Source organism: Doryrhamphus excisus, linkage group LG2 (genome assembly GCF_037039965.1).
Source record: "Doryrhamphus excisus strain RoL-2023G ecotype Guam linkage group LG2, RoL_Dexc_Guam_v1.1, whole genome shotgun sequence".
In the NCBI taxonomy this organism is placed as follows: Eukaryota; Metazoa; Chordata; class Actinopteri; order Syngnathiformes; family Syngnathidae; genus Doryrhamphus; species Doryrhamphus excisus.
The window spans coordinates 26,486,766-26,510,384 of record NC_136358.1 but is presented as its reverse complement, the minus strand read 5'-3'; the positions used below and the strand labels follow the sequence as shown (position 1 = coordinate 26,510,384).

The 23,619-nt window shown below is 39.8% G+C and overlaps 1 protein-coding gene across 1 annotated transcript in view; it reads left to right on the top strand.

Annotated features, from left to right (window-relative positions):
- snx29 (sorting nexin 29) overlaps positions 1-23,619 on the top strand; it is a 100,971-nt gene that overhangs the window by 56,398 nt on the left and 20,954 nt on the right. Inside the window, exons 16-19 of the mRNA XM_058061693.2 lie at positions 6,854-6,970; positions 8,825-8,880; positions 10,292-10,373; positions 22,059-22,199. Coding sequence (XP_057917676.2) covers positions 6,854-6,970; positions 8,825-8,880; positions 10,292-10,373; positions 22,059-22,199 — 396 coding nt within the window. The remainder of the gene's footprint in view (positions 1-6,853; positions 6,971-8,824; positions 8,881-10,291; positions 10,374-22,058; positions 22,200-23,619) is intronic.

Below are 23,619 nucleotides of genomic sequence, written 5' to 3'. Positions count from 1 at the left end.
ATATTTCTTCGATAATACAACTCCAAATGTCTGTTTTCCCAAATGATGGAAAGCCAGTGGGTTATTCATACTGCTTTTAAATGAATTTTGTTTGAACTTTCAGAGTCACTGAAGTGATGTGGAAACACATGAGTCGTTTGGAGAGTTAACTGATGAATAGCACGGTTAAAAGGCTAAAATAACTGCTTTGAAACGTTATTGGAAAGTTACTTTTTTTTTTTTTAGGAGGACGGGAGTGAACTAACTCCAAAAACGCCCTTTTCCAAGCTCACATATTGCGAGACGTCAAATGTCTGAAGGAGTACACAATTGTGAAAAAAGTTTGAGAATCTAAACCAGGGGTCTCAAACTCAATTTACCTGGGGGCCACTGGAGCTAGGGTCTGGGCAAATCAGGTGTTGCAAAAAAAAACAAAAAAACACATTTATTAAAAACAGAAAAATATACAAACTTTTTCAGTGCTTTGGTTCCGATTTTCTACAATAAAAGCTCTGATAAAACATTCTACTGTTCTCAAATATCTTAATTTTTATTTTTCTGCACAAAATAAGATGAAAAATAAACAAACACATCAAGAATAAAGAAAATCAATCAGTAATAAATAAATATAATAATAATAATAAAACGGCAAATAATAAAAACTTAAGAAACCACATATAGTTGGTGGGTAGACAAATTATTTTTTTCAGATTAAAATGAACAAAGCATTATTAGAGCCCTGTAGACATGACAAAACACGACTATAGTCACATTTATACTCTTTTTATTTACAACATATTGCGCAACTGCAGGGTCTTGAGACACATGCTAACTCGCAAACTAGAGAGCTAGCGACCTAAACGGTAGCCTTCAAGTTATTTCCTTTAAACTTAAATAGCCAAAAACGACCACTTCCACACGGATAGGGAGGATAACTATTAACAGTTATTTAACCTTTAACATGAACATTAATCAAACGTAATAATTTTTTCTGGGTACATGATACCATACAGCATCCATATCAACATTAAACTTTCATATCAAGGCGGGGGCCTCAAACTAGTGTGGCCCGCGGGCCGCGTGTAAAATACGTAATGTGCACCATTTTCTGTCCCGAATTGACTGCCAAGTGCATAATGTATGTGTAAATAGAAAGCAAACAGTGAGTAAACAATGCCTTAAAAAAACCTTAAACTGTATTATGGAAAGCAGGAAGTGAACAAATGTAACAGTTACTGATTGTAAAAGTAACAGCGGGCCGCATGTTTGAGACCCCTGATCTAAACCAAATACACTTCATTTAAAATTCCAAGGCGCCAGCTTTTCTATGGGAAAACTTCAGAAGTTAATAAAGTTATCGATAATAAAGACAGACACCTTCTGTGGTATAATGGAGTAATCATGCTAGGCCTGCCATGTCCAATTAGAGTCAGGATTGAATCAGTGTTCAAGCTGGGAATTTAATAAACAGTCAATTATCTGGGAGATGCATTCTGTGCCTGACCACAACAACACAATTATAGATCATTTATTTGTTTGCAAATATTTAAAACATCATCCTGCGCTGTCATAACTACCCACTATCCCCTTGATACTTGAATACTTGATACTGACAAAGTTTTATCAGTGGAATAAGATACTTAGAGATGACAGGAACGAGCTACACCGCATCATTCTGCTTATGATGAAAATATAAAAGTCCACTTTAAAACATTGTGTGCGGCCTTTCAAAGTCATAAAAGCCCATAAGCCCAAATAATGTGTGATCCAAGTGCTGTAATGCTGCAGTGACAAAGAGCTACGTGTCTATATCATTGGCCAGATTTAGCCTTTTATAAACACCCATCTTTGCCTTTTCAAGTGGTCCATCTGCTGCTCTCATCTTTCTCACACTCCCTCTGTGTTCCATTGTAGCTGTTTTGCCTTTTCTTTACTCCCAGTGAATAGTGGACAGAACAGCTTGTGATGTCTATATTGGTCGGCGCTCACGCTCATCCCTTTTTGCTCTCTTTTTGTCTCTTCCGTCTTTCAGGCATGTTTCCTCCTGTTGAGGAGCAGATGTGCTGAAGTGACTAACAGAGCTATAAGATGTCTTATAGCTGTCTTATATGGGTTGTCTTCTCTGAGTTTTTAAGACGGCTGCAGTAACATTGAAGGCGTCAACTAACCATTATTTTCTTAGTAGATTAATCCGAAGCTTCTTCTTTTGATTAATCGAGTAATCGGTTGGGTCAGACCTTTTCCAACGAGGGCCTCATTCTGAAAAATGAAAGGATAGAACTTTGATGTCTTCTACTTTTTTTGAACACTTTTGGGTGTCTGGAACAGCTTTGTTGGATTTGCATTATTTTCTTTGCAAAAAGCTGATTCAGTTAACATATGTTTTGGTTTGAGTCCGACCCTCTAGAATGGATTAATGACTGTAACCGAGGTAGAAAACCTCAATACAAACATAGAATACAAAATATACCTGTCAATTTCCATTACAAAACTTGTTGGATTTGCATTATTTTCTTTGCGAAAAGCTGATTCAGTTAACATGTGTTTTGGTTTGAGTCCGACCCTCTAGAATTCATTAATGACTCTAACCGAGGTAGAAAACCCCAATACAAACGTAGAATACAAAATATACCTGTCAATTTCCATTCCAAAACTTGTTGGATTTGCATTATTTTCTTTGTGAAAAGCTGATTTAGTTAACATATGTTTTGGTTTGAGTCCGACTCTTTAGAATGGATTAATTACTCTAACCGAGGTAGAAAAAACCCCCAATACAAACATAGAATACAAAATATACATGTCAATTTCCATTCCAAAACTTGTTGGATTTGCATTATTTTCTTTGCGAAAAGCTGATTTAGTTAACATATGTTTTGGTTTGAGTCTGACTCTCTAGAATGGATTAATGACTCTAACCGAGGTAGAAAATTCCCAATACAAACGTAGAATACAAAATATACCTGTCAATTTCCATTACAAAACTTGTTGGATTTGCATTATTTTCTTTGTGAAAAGCTGATTTAGTTAACATATGTTTTGGTTTGAGTCCGACCCTCTAGAATGGATTAATGACTCTAACCGAGGTAGAAAACCATAATACAAACGTAGAATACAAAATATACCTGTCAATTTCCATTCCAAAACTTGTTGGATTTGCATTATTTTCTTTGCAAAAACTGATTCAATTAACATATGTTTTGGTTTGAGTCCGACTCTCTAGAATGGATTAATGACTCTAACCGAGGTAGAAAACCCCAATACAAACGTAGAATACAAAATATACCTGTCAATTTCCATTCCAAAACTTGTAACGTAACACCCCCTATAATGGGTTTTCAAAGTAGGCGCAAGAAGACTTCAGGGGAAGCACAGCAGATTGAGAAAAATAAAGAAAAACGCAGAAGACAGTTCAAAGGCAAAATAAATTGGTTTTTAGTTCCTAGGGTTAGAGAGTAAACAGAGTCTTGGCTGAGCAGAAATTAAGCTTTTCAGGGAGTAGGTAAGGTCCCAAACGTGTTTTATTCTCTGAGGGAAGGCTCACTCTGCAACACTTTAAAACCCCTGCTCTAAAATATTGTCAACAGGGAAAAACCATCTCAATGCACGCCATTTAAAATTCCAAAGTTGCACAGAGATCATCAACTTTTAGTGATTTATCGGAAAATGCATCATTTTGCTTTGCGTTTGACAAACGATGCCAATTTGTTTTTGCTCACATAGAGAATAAAGGGTAAAGATGGCAGCGGAAAGTACATTTGTCATGACTAATTTCTGTCGGCAGAACTTGGAGGACGGCCATTTCTCCTCACGGTCCAAAACAACACGGTCAAAGCAGATTTTCAGATTTTTTACCTTTTGTTACCTTTTTGCACTGTTCGGTTGTAATGGACCTTTTTTCCAAATGTAAACATCCACGCAAATGCGTTATTGTCATCAAGTTGACAAAGTGTCCTTATGATGACATTGATGCCATTGATGCGGGGGGTGCTGGAGCCTATCCCAGTTGTTTTTGGGCGAGAGGCGGGGTACACCCTGGACTGGTGGCCAGCCAATCACAGGGCACATATAGACAAACAACCATTCACACTCACATTCATACCTATGGACAATTTGGAATCGCCAATTAACCTAGCATGTTTTTGGAATGTGGGAAGAAACCGGAGTACCCGGAGAAAACCCACACATGCACGGGGAAAACATGCATTATGATATATTATGTATTATTATTGCATCACATCTTTCCACATTTAATGTGATGATTGTCTGATGTCGCTAAAACAGACACATTATTAAATAAATGATACATGTTCAAATACAAGGCTAGTTTATTACCTTGGTCGTCGAGTTATTAATTCCGGTGTGTGTGTGTTGAGGTTTTTTGGATCCACTTGCAAAAATGGGATTTAATTAAACTCCCAACTTGTTCTCATGGTGCCCTTTAATTATTTGAAATTTGCCACTCGGTGATGTAATGACCTGTTGTGGTCACTTGATTGTGCAACCATTAGTTTTCTCATCCTCCACTTGCAGATCGTTATGACCTGATGCAAACCTACATTATAGATTGGCTCAGAACTTTGGGATGCCCTAATTGTAAGGGAAGTAAATGCATGCAAGAATGCAGGTCAAACTATAGGTTAATATACTGTAGAATTAATGTGCAGTCACACGCGTATCACCACACGTATTACGCTGGATATTTGGATGCACACATCGCAAAAAAGACAAGTGATTATCTCTGAGAATTAATTGGGTTTCTCTGTGCTTCAAATGAATTTGCTCGTATAATTATTCAAGCGCTGCAGTGCCATAAAAACAATAATTGTGATTTGAATGCTGTTAGGTTGGGGAGAGCTTTACAGTTTCGAGAACAAAAAAGGGGGTCTGTGACCATTAAGCTAACATTATGCAATAACAGAGTTGTATTGCTCAAAAGTTGTAATTTCATTTATTTAGTATATCAAGATTTACTTCTTTTTTTTATATATATGCAAAGTATATATAAGAGTATTGCCAAAATCAGCTGCATGGAAGCCGAGGTGGCGTATCTACCTTTTTATTCTAGGACTTCCTCGGGAGCTTGGCTTGTATTTGGCTGAGAGATTTAAGCGGCAGCCTGAGGACACGTGCACATTGCTATTCCCTTCATAACTTCTGTGCTGCAGTTAAAGTGCCATATATTGGGAAACAAAAGAGGGATGCACAAATCAAAGCTTAGTCTCCTTGGAAAGGATAACAGCTCTTATGTCGGTGTTGATGAAAGACAATATTTAGAGCATTAATTAAAAGGGTGGGCTATGCCTTGCAGTATAATATTCATAGATTGTAATTGCCTTTGGAGTTTTATTATTATCATGTGTTGATTTTTATTGTTAGTGGTATGAAGTAATGGTAGCTATTCAAAGTAGCTATTCAGTTGATGTGACTTTGCAGTTCTGTTAGTACTACATTGGTATTTAAGCTTATGATGTTAATCTGTCAATGCAATCATTGGCTACAGCTTATATGAACATTGATGGAATGAATCGTAGTATTCTAAACTAATTGTCAGTTGTATTAATGTTCATATTTTTATCCTTACTTGTATATCTATAGGGGTGCACGGTGGTTAGCGCGCAGACTAGGAGACCCGGGCTCAATTCCACCCTCGGCCGTCTCTGTGTGGAGTTTGCATGTTCTCCCCGTGCATGCATGGGTTTTCTCCGGGTACTCCGGTTTCCTCCCACATTCCAAAAACATGCTAGGTTAATTAGCGACTCCAAATTGTCCATAGGTATGAATGTGAGTGTGAATGGTTGTTTGTCTATATGTGCCCTGTGATTGGCTGGCCACCAGTACAGGGTGTACCCCGCCTGCCTTTTGCCCGAAGACAGCTGGGATAGGCTCCAGCACCCCCCTGCGACCCTCGAAAGGATAAGCGGTAGAAAATAAATGAATGAATGTATAAATACTGACTATAGTATACTGACTAGTATAAATTTTGTTGGCATCATGTTGACAGTGACAGTCTGTGCAACCAGTCACACAATAAGTAATTTTTGCGATTGGCAAGCAACCAGTCCAGGGTGTACGCCGCCTTCCACGCAAAGTCAACTGGGATAGGCTCCATCATACCACCATGAGTGAAATGAGGATTATGTGCCATAGAAAATGGATGGCTATTCTCTACGATGTGCCTATACACAATGTTCTGAATATTCGCCTTTAAGCAAAGTTATCTCGGCTTTGCACTAGCAACTTTGCAGCCGAGTATCCACAAGAGGCTTCGTGACATGCTGTTTTAAATGCAATGTGAAAAAGTTAACGGGTACCGGTCGATGTTGGAGTACCAGCGGTGCCCGAGCTCGTCTCACCTGCCAATGGCGTGACATCACCCTGCTGAAATGGTTGTGGCAGCAGGTGCCTCGTGTAAAGCACAGTGTGTGTCACAGCTGTCAGTCTCATGACAAAGACCTGTCTGCACTGTCTGGCCAGGTTAGGAAGATGGGGCATTGGACACACACACACGCGCGCACACACACACACACAGTCATTTGTCAGAACTATTTGCATGAGGGCACAGAATTGTGGATAACACTGTCAAGGTTCGTTAGAGCTGAGGACAATTGATTAGCAGGCTGGCAGGATTCTGACTGCCTGGGCTCCAAACTGCTTTCGCCTACTTCACTCTCGTTGGATGTGCTCCCTGTTTGGCTCCATCCCCTCCACCGCAGGATGGAGTTAAACTGTTTCCCCGAAATCTGTCCTGCTGTCAATTTTAATTAGACTCCACCTGGACTGCTCCTTCTCTGCGGGCAATTGAGAATTGTACATTTAATTGTTTTTCATTTTTATTTCTCACCATAATGTGTGACTGTGCATGTGTGTGTTACAGGTGGCCGAGATGCACGGGGAGTTGATCGAGTTTAATGAATGCCTATACCGCAACCTCATGGCCAAAGACCACCTCATTGTGCAGATGAGACAGGAACTTATTGAGCTGAGAGGACCGGTGAGTTATTATCAACATAGATCTTTCCACTAATATTTTTTTTTTTGGAGAATTCTGTTTAATAATTAGTGAAGACAGGCACACGGGTTCCTGAGGACCAGGGGGCTCTTTGACGGGAGCCCGGGACGAGATGTGATGAACAGAAAAGGTTTAAATTATCTCATGACAGGCACAATAATAATAACATAAGAATCATAATAACACAGGCTACTGTTGGGGCCGTAACAACATTTATTAAAAACAGAAAAATTAATAAACTTTGCTTTGGTTTCGATTTTCTACAAGAAAAGCTCTGATAAACATTTTACTGTTCTTAAATATCTTCATTTTTATTTTTCTACACAAAATAAGATCAAGAATAAAGAAAATCAATCAATCAGTAATAAATAAATATAATAATAATAATAAAACGGCAAATAATTCAAAATTAAAAAAACACATATAGTTGGTGGGTAGACAAATAATTTTTTTCAGATTAAAATGAACAAAGCATTATTAGAGCCCTGTAGACATGACAAAACACGACTATAGTCACATTTATACTCTTTTTATTTACAACATATTGCGCAACTGCAGGGTCTTGAGACACATGCTAACTCGCAAACTAGAGAGCTAGCGACCTAAACGGTAGCTTTCAAGTTATTTCCTTTAAACTTAAAAAGCCAAAAACTTACCACTTCCACACGGATAGGGAGGATAACTATTAAGAGTTATTTAACCTTTAACATGAACATTAATCAAACGTAATATTTTTTTCTGGGTACATGATACCATACAGCATCCATATCAAACTTGCGCGGGCCGCACTAACATTAAACTTTCATATCAAGGCGGGGGCCTCAAACTTGTGTCCTGCGGGCCACATTTGGCCCGCGTGCCGCGTGTTTGAGACCCCTGATTTAGAAGACGGTAAACAGGTTTTCTATACCATAATTATGAAAATATTCATAAATTTTTCATCCTATCACATGGAAATTCACTTGTCTGGAAACAATTAACCGCGATAAACGTACGACTGTATTGTTATCTAAGTGCTGTTATATGTAACAACAATATTGCTCCGACTAAAATGATTACATAATACCAACATTTGATTGCACCCTGAACACTGACAGACACACACACACACACATACACACAGACACACACACCATCTGTGGCGTGAGCTGATGTGGCAGAGAGAGTCTCAGGAAGATGAAGATATGTTATACTTGTTATCCCTCAACTTCAGCCTTTCCTTTTTGGACTGCTCACCGTGTGGGTGTGGGTGTTTGTGTCCTTGTTGCTCAGCATCTTCAAAGAGCTTCTCTTCAAAACCTTGGTCACTTTAACTCTGGCTTGGTACCACAACACATATCCCGCTACTTTACAATCTGCTATTTTTGTGTGTGCTCCTTGGACGGTGTGATCAAAGCTAAAAGATGCTGAGGTCGCCACGGTGACGGCGACAGTGTTTCCCCCCCCCCCCCCCCCACCGGTTTTCGTGCATCATAAGCCACCTATGCCTGGCAGGATTGGCGTACACTGTCTTTCACATGTAATCACGCAGAATGCCAACATCTGGATTTGGTCATGTGGGTCCACAAGGGATGTGGGACCCTAGAATGAGGCGAATCAAACACACACACACACTATTACACAGGGGCTTGTCAGATCAGGATAACAACTGTTCCCCAACAGGAGCTCCTACAGTTCACCCTAAACAGCATAAATGTTCCAGATGTTTCCTGCAGCTGAGTAAACAGTGATTCCAGCTTGGCATGTTACATGTGCACGTATCAACCTCACATCCCGTGGTCGGGAATAATGACTGATCCACTTTGATTTTTCCTCTGCTTTTATATATATATTCAGGTTCCAGGGGATTTAAGCCAAACATCGGATGATCCCAGCCTCTCGGATTTTGAAACGTAAGAATTCCACACCTTCAGTAACACTTGTGAAACAATTCATTCATTATTCATATTCATTCATTGTTTTTCGATTAAAAAATGTAAATATCCTCTGATTTCTGCTGCTCAAATGTGATTAATTTTTCTTAGTCATGCATGAAAGCAGACCTTTTATTCTTAATGTTGTAGGCAAAACAAGATATTCACACACATCAGCTCTGACTTTTTATAATAACATTTTCACTTTGGACGCGTGCAGTCGTCAACATAACCGAAAATCAAAAACCGAAACGAGCCATTGTTTGCCCATTTACTTTTGACTTTGACATAAGGCGAAGGGCGATGAGGATTTTTGTTTGTTGTTGTTTTCCCTCGATTGTGCTAGAGCTTTTTCCCACGCTGTACTACTCTTTAGACTTTTCCTGTTTTTCTTTCAAATGTGGGCACTATGTTGAAATGCAGAAATATTTGATCACGTTATTTTTGGCTTAAAAGGTAAAAAAAAATTACTTTTTGTCAGTTACTGTGGTAATAACATAGCCACGGTTGCTTTTATTTTGATGCTTATTTTGCACAGAACCGGAAGTCACTGCATGATTTCCTACTGAAGTCATTTCATGCTCGACATAAATGCACTGATTTTTCACGGAAAGGACCCCTTTGGGTCTCAGATTTGATTTTGACAAAAACGTTTGAGCATGTATGATGACATCTAATGACATCCTTAAAAAAAAGCAGCAGGCTTTTTAGAAATAAGATCTTGATGATGAAGTGGGACCAGGTTCTACTGTAAATAATATTACATGCGGTGATATTCATAAAATAACAAATGAATGAGTTCAGAATTAATGATATCAGACACAAGTCACGTATCATGTTATATAATGGAATGAATATTTCTTCATGTATTTGGCTGTGTTGGGACAGGTGGATGCAATATTGCAATACAGTGTAATGCAGACACAAAGTGCATTCAGAGTAGAAAGACACAGATGACACGACTGAATTATAAGAGAGGCACTAAATCCCCTCAGGCTAACTGCAAAGACACAGGTGTGAAGGTCTCTATAGATTTCATAATCTATTGAGAACGTTGAAAACATTTTTCAACATTACTGTTATTTTCCTGCCTGGGAACAATCACACATTTCTGGCTTATGGCTTCATGGTGAGGCGTGCTGGGTCCGTTTCGAACATCTGCTCAAATGACCTGATATGGTTCCTTGCCCGATAGAGATAGAGATAGTCTAATCATCTCTCTCGTATCTCAACCATGCTTTCCCCAACACAGCATGCCTCCATTCATGCTCACATGACACTTTCCACTTGCTGGAGCTCACCAAGTGTTGCAGATGATGATGACGATTATGAAGATGGACGTAATCGGCCAAAGCAGTCATGATGTTATTGTTTTTTTTTCCCCTTAAAGGGCTCATCGGGCGCTCATCAACGTGTGGATCCCTTCTGTGTTCCTCCAGGGCAGAGCCGCTAATGCCTACCATGTCTACCAGGTCAGCTATTACACTAGAAACACACTCTTCACTTCAGGATAGACTTGACGGATACAAAGTTGACATGCACTCATTCTTAGTCATTTTGGGGCTTTAATGGCTTCTATGAACCATGAAATATATACCTTGAAACGTTTTTGAAAGCAAGATGACAAGGCGTATTATCGTCTCCTTAGTGATCATAATTAACTCCAGTTGATTGTGTCTCGGCGGCACGGCGGTCGAGTGGTTAGCGTGCAGACCTCACAGCTAGGAAACCAGGGTTCAATTCCACACTCGGCCATCTCTGTGTGGAGTTTGCATGTTCTCCCCGTGCATGCGTGGGTTTTCTCCGGGTACTCCGGTTTCCTCCCATATTCCAAAAACATGCTAGGTTAATTAGCAACTCCAAATTGTCCATAGGTATGAATGTGAGTGTGAATGGTTGTTTGTGTATATGTGCCCTGTGATTGGCTACACCACCAGTCCAGGGTGTACCCCGCCTCTCGCCGGAAGACAGCTGGTATAGGCTCCAGCATGCCTGTGACCCTCATGAGGATAAGCGGTATAGCAAATGAATGAATGAATATTGCAATGGATTAATTGAATTACACTCTTCCGCACTTTGTATTGATGCTAGTTGCTCTGTCTTTATTATTTTATCATTATTTATTATAATTATTTATTTATTATTTATTTGTATTTATTGACATGGCCTATCACCCACACATCAATAGTGAGTCTGTATCCATTCTGTGCTTATAATTTCATGTTGTAAGCTACTTTGTGAAGGATGGATGATGTGTGTTGTTGTTCTTTTTAACTGCGTGAGTGGAAGACAAGTTAGGTGTCAATCAAGTTCACGGCTGTCATCCGTCCTTGATGTTAAGCTTTCTTAATAAGATCTTCAGAGGTTTGATGAAAACTGAATGCACACCGATCCCCGGACTCAAAAAAGGTGGGCGACCACTGGTCGAGAAGACAATTTCCTGCTGGAGTGCAAGGAAATGGGAAGTAATTGCCTATTCTTCTGTCATCCTTTCCATCACAGAGGAAAATGTTTAACATGACAGTTGCCATTTTGGTTGCTCTCCCCTTTCCTGTCACCTTTTCATGACTCCGGTACGTGACAAGAAAGCATAGCTGTGCTGCCCTCACTTCCTAAAACTACTTTATCCCGCACTTTGCTCCACTTTTTTTGCACTTTATGATAATGTCCTATTACAAGTTGACATTTAGACTAGTGAACTGAGGATAACTTTCCTTAACTAAAAGCTCCTGGAACACATAAGAGCAGTGATTTTCAACCAGTGTACCAGTGTAGTTTTATATTTAACATTGATTAATCACCATTTGCAAATATCATATCAATAGCCATGAATATATGGACCCAAATATTCCAATTGCATTTGGTTTATTTGCCCAAACGGAAAGAATTGAACAGGGATGGAATATTCCTTTCCCCAATCCAATTCAGGTATCTTGGTCAGGGTGCGTTTTTCTTTGTGGTGTTTTTCTTCTTCTGTTGTTTATTGGCGGTTGGCAAGCAGCTTTTATGTGCATTAGCGCCATCTGTGGAACAGAATCTCAACACTTCCATACTTTATTCAAGTTATTTAAGTCCAGTTTTATTAAAAAAGAAATTATATATCTATATAAAACATGTCCCGAGTTTAATTATAAAATATTAGCAAGATTGAATTTGATCTTTTCCTGTTTCAATTTATTCCGGGTGCGTTCTTTCAGCGCATGCTCAAATATGACGTAACACGCAGATCCACGTTCTTCAGTTTTAAAAATGGAAGTGAGCAATCGGCATTGGACTGCTAAGCAAAGTTTGTTTTTGATTCAAACTAAATTTCAAGACTGGACAGACGAAAAAAATGTTATTCCAACAAGTGAAAGAAAAAAGTGAAAAAAAAGCCGGTATCACGTGATGTTGTTTACGTTTTACTGGGCATGCCCCATTGACTATTCTGTTTGATTTTCACGGTGCATGTATTCCAAGAGATTGGAATATTCCTTTCCATGGATACCATTGTCTCCCGAAAGGTCATTCGGAAAGAGAAAAAGTGGTGATGTAAAAACGTGGCTACTGTAGAGTGTCTGTGGTGTAAAGACTGGCAGAGCAATGTAATTAATCCGTGTGACAACACCTGCCTTGTTCCTCCGATAGACTTTTTAATGCACGTGTGAGATCGTGGTATAATTTTGTAACATTTTTGGTTAGTGGTGTGGCCACAAGATTTTTCCAATGTAAAAAAAACGTGCCGTGGCTCAAAAAAGGTTGAAAAACACTAGTCCAATAAACTAAATAAACTGCCGCTTCCATTTGGATCAGGCAAGTTATCCTGCATCTTGTCTGTCACATTCACATGGTGTTAAACTTCTGTTGTCTCTTTCATACACACACACACACACACACACACACACACACACACTGTATTGCCAGGAGGTACAACTGTAATGTTAGTCAGGGGAAACCATTCGGGACAGGAAGAGACAGGTGACACATCCTCAGCGCTAACTGAACATCAGGGATGACTTGCTCGCAAGCTCAGCCCGGCTCAGCTTATACATAATAAATGTAAATTCACATCCCGAGCTGAGAGCTTTCTGACTTTTTTTTTTTTTTTTGTCTTAAATCTTATCTGTCTCCACATCAGCGTAAAAACGTAACTCTCACCAAATGAGATCTCATCAGTCACACGCTGCCTCAGAGAACTTGTGGGCACACAACGGTAAACACGGCACATTCAGGCTTTTCCACCACAAAATATGAAACATGATTTTTTTTTTTTTTTGCACTCAACTCCTGGTAAAAGAATGGAAAGCAGAGGAAAGTGGAAAGCAACCCCATTTTGCTCCAGAACAGTGCGGGACTTGATACCTGCAATTTGGCAGCTGATTTATTCAGTGGGACTTACAGGTGGGCGCAGCATGACGCTGCTGTGGTACTTCAAGGATGACATTCCCGCGCACACAAAACAAAGTTGAGGGTGAAATGATGAGTGATGATAGCCTAGCTTCATATTTAACCTAAATCAGGGGTCTCAAACATGCGGCCCGCGGGCCAAATGTGGCCCGTAGGACACAAGTTTGAGGCCCCCGCCTTGATATGAAAGTTTAATGTTAGTGCGGCCCGCGCAAATTTGATATGGATGCTGTATGGTATCATGTACCCAGAAAAAATTATTACGTTTGATTCATGTTCATGTTAAAGGTTAAATAACTGTTAATAGTTATACTCCCTATCCGTGTGGAAGTGGTAAGTTTTTGGCTATTTAAGTTTAAAGGAAATAACTTGAAGGCTACCGTTTAGGTCGCTAGCTCTCTAGTTTGCGAGTTAGCATGTGTCTCAAGACCCTGCAGTTGCGCAATATGTTGTAAATAAAAAGAGTATAAATGTGACTATAGTCGTGTTTTGTCATGTCTACAGGGCTCTAATAATATTTTGTTAATTTTAATCTGAAAAAAATAATTTGTCTACCCACCAACTATATGTGGTTTCTTAAGTTTTTATTATTATTATTTATTTATTACTGATTGATTTTCTTTATTCTTGATTTGTTTATTTATTATTTTTCATCTTATTTTGTGCAGAAAAATAAAAATTAAGATATTTGAGAACAGTGGAATGTTTTATCAGAGCTTTTATTGTAGAAAATCGGAACCAAAGCACTGAAAAAGTTTGTATATTTTTCTTTGTATATTTAATAAATGCGTTTTTTTTTTTTGGAAAACCTGATGCGGCCCAGCCTTGCCCAGACCCTAGCTCCAGTGGCCCCCAGGTAAATTGAGTTAGAGACCCCTGCCCTAAATACAAAACAATACAGGAGCATCCGTGGGTTAAAATGATCCATAATTCTACCGAAACTAAGTTCTTTGTGTGTGTGCGCGATGATTTTTGTTTTAATTCGGCTGCTGTCCGGCTCTTGAGCCCAATAGAAAGTTCACTCCATCTGGTGGATGGGAAACTTTCCTTCCCAGAGCTATATTGGTCTAATGGCTCCCTCTGGAAAGGGCTTTTGTTCTTCGACAGCCTAATGGATGGCCAAGGTTACTGGAGTCATTGTTGTTAAGGTGAGGTATTTGTCGTGATTGAACAGCCAGCCGACTATCTGAAAAGACACGAGAGTATCATAAGGGGGCTTTTTAAAAAATCCCCCCCAAGTGTGTGCGAGGACTGCTTTTTTCCACCTTCTCATGCCCACATGTGCTTTCAAAATGGAGCCACTCATGAGGTGATAGCTAGGTTTTTTTTTTTTTTTTGGAGGGGGTGGGGTTCTGAGTCAATGGGATTTTTGAGTCCTGGGTCCAAGATAGGTCAAAGCAAACGTGTGGTTTGAAATAAGCTCGCTGCCAACCGTGTGCCGCTGCTGAGAAGAGGAAAGCTGATCTAAACACCGCTTCTCCCCATGCCTATGGTTCTTACTCTTTCTCTCACTCCCATCATCCCCCCATCTGTGTTCCCTCCCTCTAACCAGCTTGCACAGTATTATGGTGGAGCTCCAACTCCATTTTCCCTCTTGGCGTTTTTTTTTTTTTCCTCCTTCAACAGCCACGCTTCTCTCAACATTTATTTGGAATGACAAGCGAGGGTTGCGGATGGATGACAAAGATGGTGAGATGGATTTTCTCTATCATTAGCGGCCATGCATTCTTTGCTCACATCCTGAACTCATAATGTGCAAATGATAGCGGCCAGGGTCGTCTCCCTCCTACACAGTCCCAACAGCGGAGGCTATAATGAGAGGAGTTGGAGCAAGCCTCATTTGCATGCCGTCACCAAACACAAGAAGTCATTTGCTTTGTGGAGGAGTGTCAGAGTTATCATCACCTGTGTGCTTTGGTCTGACAATTGTGGGGTGAAAAGAACATCAATCAGAAGCTTTTTTGGGTTTAGTTTTCAATGTGTTATTTTGGACGGAAATAGTGAAGTGGCGTGGCTGAAGATGTGCCAGTGTTCATTCGTGATTGGAACAGTGGAGAACCCATTTTGGTCCCACTTATGTCAACAACCCGTAACTCAAGTACCGTTCCACAATGTTCTTGTCATTATTACAAACACGGTCAGCCACTTTTGTCGACATAACATTTGGGATCCATAGTGATAATTTTTAGTAGTATTGTCAACTTCATTATCAGTAAGGATAACAGCGACGTGATACCAACCTCACCGCTCCGTGTCCTATTGGAGATCTTGGAGAGATTGACCCACAGCCACATTGAGAAGTATGGAGTGACCTAGTCAAACTCCTGACCTGAATCCTATTGAGATGCATCCATATCAAACTTGCGCGGGCCGCACTAACATTAAACTTTCATATCAAGGCGGGGGCCTCAAACTAGTGTCCACATTTGGCCCGCGGGCCGCATGTTTGAGACCCCTGGTTTAACCAATCATAGGAAAAATGCTAAACTTTTTTTTTTTGTTTTTAATTTTTATGATAATGTTAAACCAGCATGGTCTTGTTAACGTTCTTCTTCAGGAGCATCATCCATCTCTACACTTCTAAACCTCCCACTTTTTCCCCTTCCCATCCATCTTTTCCCTTTTCTTTCCTCTTTCTTTTGTTGGACTTCTATCTTGTTAATTTTTCCCCCCATTCATAGTAATCAGATACGTTTGGAAGATGGTGTCGCTCCTGATGATTAATTCCCAGGCAAAGCAAGTGAGACCCTCCCCCCTCCACAGCAACTTGACAGTAACAATGAATCATAACGCTAACCTTCCCGGATTAGACGGTGCTTTCATTGATCACATGAAACAAAAAGTGAAAAGGAGAAGTTAGAAGTTGCATTGTGCAATGTGTTTATCGACATTGTGGCACCGCTAAAGAGCTGCATTTATTACATGCTGTACGGTTAACGTTCACTTAGCCTGTATCCCCAAATAGTAGTCTTGGCTTGAATAGCTTGAACAGACACTGTGCCTCCATTAGTCATTTGTCATAGCGTCCAATTAAACAAACAAGTAACCACTTCTTTTCACATGTAAGATTGTTGACTGCTTATTACTGTTAACTATTTGTCTTGTATTTGTGAAGGGGGGGGGGCTATAGCCAATTAATAATAGTTGCATAACAATCCTTGGCCTCGTACCTCCTAAAGTCTTTAATATGCACCATATACAAGCACATAAATCAGCCAAGCTATGAATAATTGAGACACTGTAATTGTTAGGTTTCAGGCGTGTGTGTGTGTCCCTGCTGCCTTCAATGGACCGCCGTTCCTTTCACTGTTTTAGCACCTTTAATTTCCGTTTTAGGTAAATCTGGATTAATTTGGGAGGCCCCATCTGGATTAATTTAGGCTGCTCTTAGATCAGGGGTCTCAAACATGTGGCCCGCGGGCCAAATGTGGCCCGCAGGACACTAGTTTGAGGCCCCCCGCCTTGATATGAAAGTTTAATGATAGAGCGGCCTGCGCAAGTTTGATACGGATGCTGTATGGTATCATGTACCCAGAAAAAAATATTACGTTTGATTAATGTTCATGTTAAAGGTTAAATAACTGTTAATAGTTATCCTCCCTATCCGTGTGGAAGTGGTAAGTTTTTGGCTATTTAAGTTTAAAGGAAATAACTTGAAGGCTACCGTTTAGGTCGCTAGCTCTCTAGTTTGCGAGTTAGCATGTGTGTCAAGACCCTGCAGTTGCGCAATATGTTGTAAATAAAAAGAGTATAAATGTGACTATAGTCGTGTTTTGTCATGTCTACAGGGCTCTAATAATGATTAATTTTAATCTGGAAAAAATAATTTGTCTACCCACCAACTATATGTGGTTTCTTAAGTTTTTATTATTTGCCGTTTTATTATTATTATTATTATATTTATTTATTACTGATTGATTTTCTTTATTCTTGATTTGTTTATTTATTTTTCACCTTATTTTGTGTAGAAAAATAAAAAGTAAGATATTTGAGAACAGTGGAATGTTTTATCAGAGCTTTTCTTGTAGAAAATCGGAACCAAAGTGAAGTTTTTTAAATTATTTCGGTTTTAATAAATGAAACCTGATGCGGCCCAGTCTCACCCAGACCCTAGCTCCAGTGGCCCCCAAGTAAATTGAGTTTGAGACCCCTGCCTTAGATTAACATTGGCATGCACAGTGGAGCTGTATTGCATTTGTGCACGTTTGAGACAAATAAATGTTGTGTTTTTTTTTTTGTGAAGTACAACTTCTTCTCATCCTCCTATTTTTGTGTTGATCTGCATGTGAGTGATCATGCTTCTGATAATGGAAGACTGGTGACAAGGACGATAACTGTTCTGTTGATGATGGTAATGATGAATGTTTTACAACGATGATGATGATAATTACACCGGTCTTGGTCTCGCATCCATCAGTCTTAGATTAAACATCCTCAGGAAGGCATGCAGGCACGCTTGTATTGCTACTTATAGCGCCAAGGCATCGCATCTATTGCCTCATTTACATTGTGTCCTCAGGCACTCAATTTAATGCTCTTATCCAGAGGAAGTCACAAGTGCAATTCTGCCTTTAAAAGGGTAATGCGCAGTTTTGGTAGAGAGGTATTCATTTTTCAATGTTTTTATTAGACGTTATTGTTATGATCATGCACCAACTGCTGGAGTTGTACAGCTTGAATAGTAGTATCGATTTACTATCCACTTAAAATTATGCAACACGCAGCTATTGTGTTGTAAACAGCGTGAGTTGAAGATACTAAGATAATTGCGTAAGTTGCGTATTGGTCTGCCGCTGCATGAGTGCTGGTGGCACAGGGGAGCTGTGGTTCTCTGATGTTACAGTATTGTCGGTTAAGAAGATTTACTGCTAGTGTTTTTTTTTTTTTGATAACATGATGAGTGTAGGGCGGCACGGCGGTCGAGTGGTTAGCGCGCAGACCTCACAGCTAGGAGACCAGCGTTCAATTCCACCCTCGGCTATATCTGTGTGGAGTTTACATGTTCTCCCCGTGCATGCGTGGGTTTTTTCCGGGTACTCCGGTTTCCTCCCACATTCCAAAAAAAAACATGCTAGGTTAATTGGAGACTCCATATTGTCCATAGGTATGAATGTGAGTGTGAATGGTTGTTTGTCTATATGTGCCCTGTGATTGGCTGGCCACCAGTCCAGGGTGTACCCCGGGATAGGCTCCAGCACCCCGCGACCCTCGTGAGGAAAAGCGGTAGAAAATGAATGAATGAATGATGAGTGTAGGGCGGCACGGCGGTCGAGTGGTTAGCGCGCAGACCTCACAGCTAGGAGACCAGCGTTCAATTCCACCCTCGGCTATATCTGTGTGGAGTTTACATGTTCTCCCCGTGCATGCGTGGGTTTTTTACGGGTACTCCGGTTTCCTCCCACATTCCAAAAAAAAACATGCTAGGTTAATTGTTGACTCCAAATTGTCCATAGGTATGAATGTGAGTGTGAATGGTTGTTTGTCTATATGTGATTGGCTGGCGACCAGTCTCGCCCAAAGACAGCTGGGATAGGCTCCAGCGTGAGGAAAAAGCGGTAGAAAATGAATGAATGATGAGTGTACTCACTTATGTGAAATACTGTCTGTGCATCACCTGGTTTTGAATCCTCCATTAAAGTCCACTCGAGTGCCCACTGTCAGCTCGTCAGTCAATCAGCCGTCACTAAAGCCTTCGTCGGTGTGTCGTTAGCAGCTGGAGGTGAGATGGGAATTAGTTCTATCCTCGTTTGTGGCCCATTCTCAACTTTTCCTGGTGATACATAAGAGTGCGCCGATATCCGTTTTAGCCTCCAAGACTTGTGATGAGCTCTTGAGCTGAAGTGTAATTTGTCAATCTGCTCTCCTCTCCCTTTTGTCCTTGTTACTGTCTGGGACCCCCTAATTGTCTGCCTTTACGTTGCATGTTTAATCTTCTCATCACTCAGCTTCGCCGTCTCTTCTGTCTTTTCTGTCTAATTCAGTCTTTACATCACCCCCCTCCAAGACGCACTTCATCTCAGTCATTTGATCACTGCTTTCCTTAAAATGGCTAATTCTCTGGACTCGTTAGTGACTGATGGAAGACACTGGAGAGGGTCTTCTCGAGTGAATGAGTTTTTAGTCTGATGTAGTTGACAAGAGAAGATGGGAGGACACGGCAAAAATAACGTTAAAGAGGAAGATAAAAGTTTCCTTCCAAGTGAGTGGTTTTGATGTAGCCTCCAGCCTAGACGCCCGTACCTGGTTCACATATCTGGTCTTACAGAACCTGCTGAGCCTTGAGTGGTAAAAAGGTTAGTGTCTGTCGTATTGATGGCTGTACTTTATGGAAAGAGAAGTACTGCGAGAGAAATTGTTTTTTTTTTCTTTCTTTTGGCCTTTGATGCTGTATTTCATGGTGTTCGATCTGGTCAGTACTTCAACTCCTTGTTGTTTTGGGCTGAAATAAGTTCTCATCGCCACTCTTCTGTCCTTGCTGCGTTCTGTTTTAGTTCCAAGTGAACTTCTAATAAAACTACTGCAGAACAGGCTCACTAGTTATGTTCGACATCACACACGAACACACCCCCCTCCATGTAGTCAAAATGGTACAATCTTGGTAAAATGGCAACAATTAACCCTGGGCTGGATTATTTTTATTTCCATTAATTCCCATGGGACAAATTGATTGGAAATCTCCAACAGCTTTTTCTCAGGTTGCGGAAATTAGGTACGGCCCAAAGGGCGTGGTAATTAATCAGATTCACTCTTAATCAGGAAAGTCATTGGGCTCGTAGCGCTGAAACAGCCAAACAAATTACACAGTTCAACAATTTAGTCATTCCTTCAGGAAATCACTAGCTTGTCTTATTGCAGCAAAACCAAGGGCATCGGTATCGGAACTTGAGAGTTGGGAAATATCGGCAAAAAAAGCCAATATCGGACATTCATTTGAGGGTCGCGGGGGGTGCTGGAACCTATCCCAGAACCTATGGACCAGATGCGGGGTACACCCTGGACTGGTGGCCAGCCAATCACAGGGCACATATAGTAGACAAACAACCATTCACACTCACATTCATACCTATGGACAATTTGGAGTGGCCAATTAACCTAGCATGTTTTTGGAATGTGGGAGGAAAACAGAGTACCCGGAGAAAACCCACGCATGCAAACTCCACACAGAGATGGAATTGAAGCTGTGAGGCCTGCGTGCTAACCACTCGGTCGCTGTCCAGCCCCCGATATCGGACATGCCTAACAATAACATAATCAGCTGGGATTATGTCCTCATAGACACAGCAAGTCCTTGAACTCCAATCATATCCCAACATTGTCTTAGTCATGCGTGTTTGCGAGTCTGATGCTATAGCAACGAGACTAACAAAACTAATGACGGTCCAAAATGTCACATCTGTCATTTTGACTTTTTGGTGCTTTGTAGAGGATCGTGCACGCTGACAAAGAGACGGGTGAGAAAAGCACCAGTCGCCTCAAAACAAGAAATGAAGCCATTATGTACTTTTTCACACGTCAGTCAAAAAAAAAAGAAGCACAAAGTACTGAGACTTGTGTAAGACTTGCAGATTCTTACATTGTATGAAAGTGACAGTTAGCCACACAGTTGGTGTCCTAGCATGTTATTATATTACACAGTTGATAGATTGACACTGGGGCTTGATTGATATCAAAGTAAATGCAGTCTGAGGATGCCATTGAAGAATATTCAATTATTAAGAATATTTCAATACTTGCGGCGGCACGGCGGTCTAGTGGTTAGCGTCACAGCTAGGAGACCAGGGTTCAATTCCACCAATAATACAGCAGTGAAATTGCCAACGAAATGTTGCCTGGCTCCCGTTATAATAAATAATAAATAATAAATAATAAATAATAAATAATAAATAATAAATAATAAATAATAAATAATAAATAATAAATAATAAATAATAAATAATAATGTGGAGAATAAATAGATTACATCAAATATGAACAATGTACAGCGTAAACAGTAATTTGCAGAAATAATTTAAATAATTTAGAAGAAATAACTTTAATAATTTAAAGTTTTGGTTGTGCGTGTGGGCAGGTAGAGGGGCTTATTTGGCATTGAGCAGTCTGATGGCCAGGGGGAAGTAGCTGTCTCTAAACCTGGTTGTTCCACAGCGGATGCTGCAGAGCCGTCTCCCCGATGCCAGGCGAGAAAACTGGTCCTGGTTGAAGCCAAGTCCTGCACTGCGTTTTTTTTCTCTTAAAAAGAATGAATTTAATTCATTATTCAGCGTGAATGATAAATGTTTTTTATTTTTTTAAGATTTAACAAGTTGAGGACTAATGTCGGTCACGATAGATGCTGTCTCGAACCTTTGCAATTTTTGTCCTATTGAAATTGAATTGAAAAAAAAAACATTCAGCTTTTTCTCCCTGTTTTGCTTCTTCATCTTTTCTGTTTTTTCTTTTTTTTTTCATGTGTGTGTGTGTGTGGGGGGGGGTGTTGATAGGCTCATCTTCTCCCCTCTCTCCGCTCTCTCTCTTTTGTGAGTGTGAATAAAGCAGCTAATGGTGCATGGAAATGGTGGCAGCGCTGTCACATCCAAAGACTCTATCTCTGTATGGCATTATGTTAGTGAAAATACACATTTACCAGGATGACACTAAGCTTTTGCAAGGCCATCTGAGAGCTTAATGACAAGTATATTATCACCTGCAAAAAAAAAGCTATGTATTTCCCATCAGTTGATATCAAGGTGGTTTTTATTTGTATTTATTATCCTATGTTGTCTATTTTGTAGGTTTATATCCGCATCCTGGACAACGAGTGGAACGTGTACAGACGCTACACCGAGTTTAGGGAACTTCACAACCACCTGAGATCCCAGTTTCCGCAGGTGGACGCGTTCAACTTCCCACCAAAGAAAGCAATCGGGAACAAGGTGGGTACCCCTTTTCTGGAGCCGGAATGGGTAAGGAACATTTTTGGATGAACTTTTTTCACACTTTTAACACTGTTCGTCTTGAACAGTTTTTATGGTACGAATATGGAATGTAATGTATATCCTCATCAAGTAGTTTTTTTCACTTAAATCTTGAACAGTTTTTATGGTACAAATATGGAATGTAACTTATATCATCATCAAGTAGTTTTTTTCACTTAAATATTGAACAGTTTTTATGGTACTAATATGGAATGTAATGTATATCCTCATCAAGTAGTTTTTTTCACTTAAATCAGTAGTGTCCAAAGTGCAGCTTTTTATTCCCCTAGAGTACATTAATATATTCTGCACATATTATGTAACAGGAAAACTAAAAAGAAAAAAAATGTAAAAATCAGTATTAATGTTAGAAGAATAAAATCAAAATATTATGAGAAAATGTCACAATTTGACAAGAATTAGTAATCTTAGAAGAATAAAATCAAAATATTATGAGAAAATGTCACAATTTGACAAGAATTAGTAATCTTAGAAGAATAAAATCAAAATATTATGAGAAAATGTCACAATTTGACAAGAATTAGTAATCTTAGAAGAATAAAATCAAAATATTATGAGAAAATGTCACAATTTGACAAGAATTAGTAATCTTAGAAGAATAAAATCAAAATATTATAAGAAAATGTCCCAATTTGACAAGAATAATGTGGTATTATGAGGAAAAATATTAGTAGCATTTAGTTAAACCATAACTACTCAAGATAATATGATTTTTTTTTGCGGGAGCTTTGGGAGTTAAGGGAAAATAGTTTCACCGTGAGTAATAAAATATGTCCTAAGTTAATGCCATGGAAGTAATCCATATGTAACGTCATGCCAAAGAAGCTCAGAAGCTTTATTACAGCCCAGCGCTTTCCCATTAAAAAGATAGAAAGTTGTGAACATTTCCATGCACCTCAGTGAAACAATGATCTATAGAAGATATAAATCAGCACAGAGCAGGTGATTGTAAATGTGAGGTGTATTTGTAGTTTCTCATTTTTATGGTTTTTTGCAGTATGACACATACACACGGTCATCATGAGGCCAGTTCACACGGTTCTTCACCTCCTCCAGCAGAATGGCTATGCTCCCGTTCCGTCTTTTCTCTTCCTTTATGCTGTCCTTCCATGACTCCCTCCAACCTTAATTTGGTTCTGACCTGGATGCTTTGGTTGGATGGGTTTGAGGCCACCATAGCCGAAAGCTGTGGTCAATCTTGCCACCTTCAAAGACGCTGCACTTTCATGGCTGGAAACCAAACTAAATGCTGAGATAAGCATGCGTGTCGGCTGTGTATTGCGTATGTATTTTTTTTTTTTTTTGCTTCCAATATGTGTGTCTGGGTGAAGACGGAGTGCAAATGTCTATCCAGGGA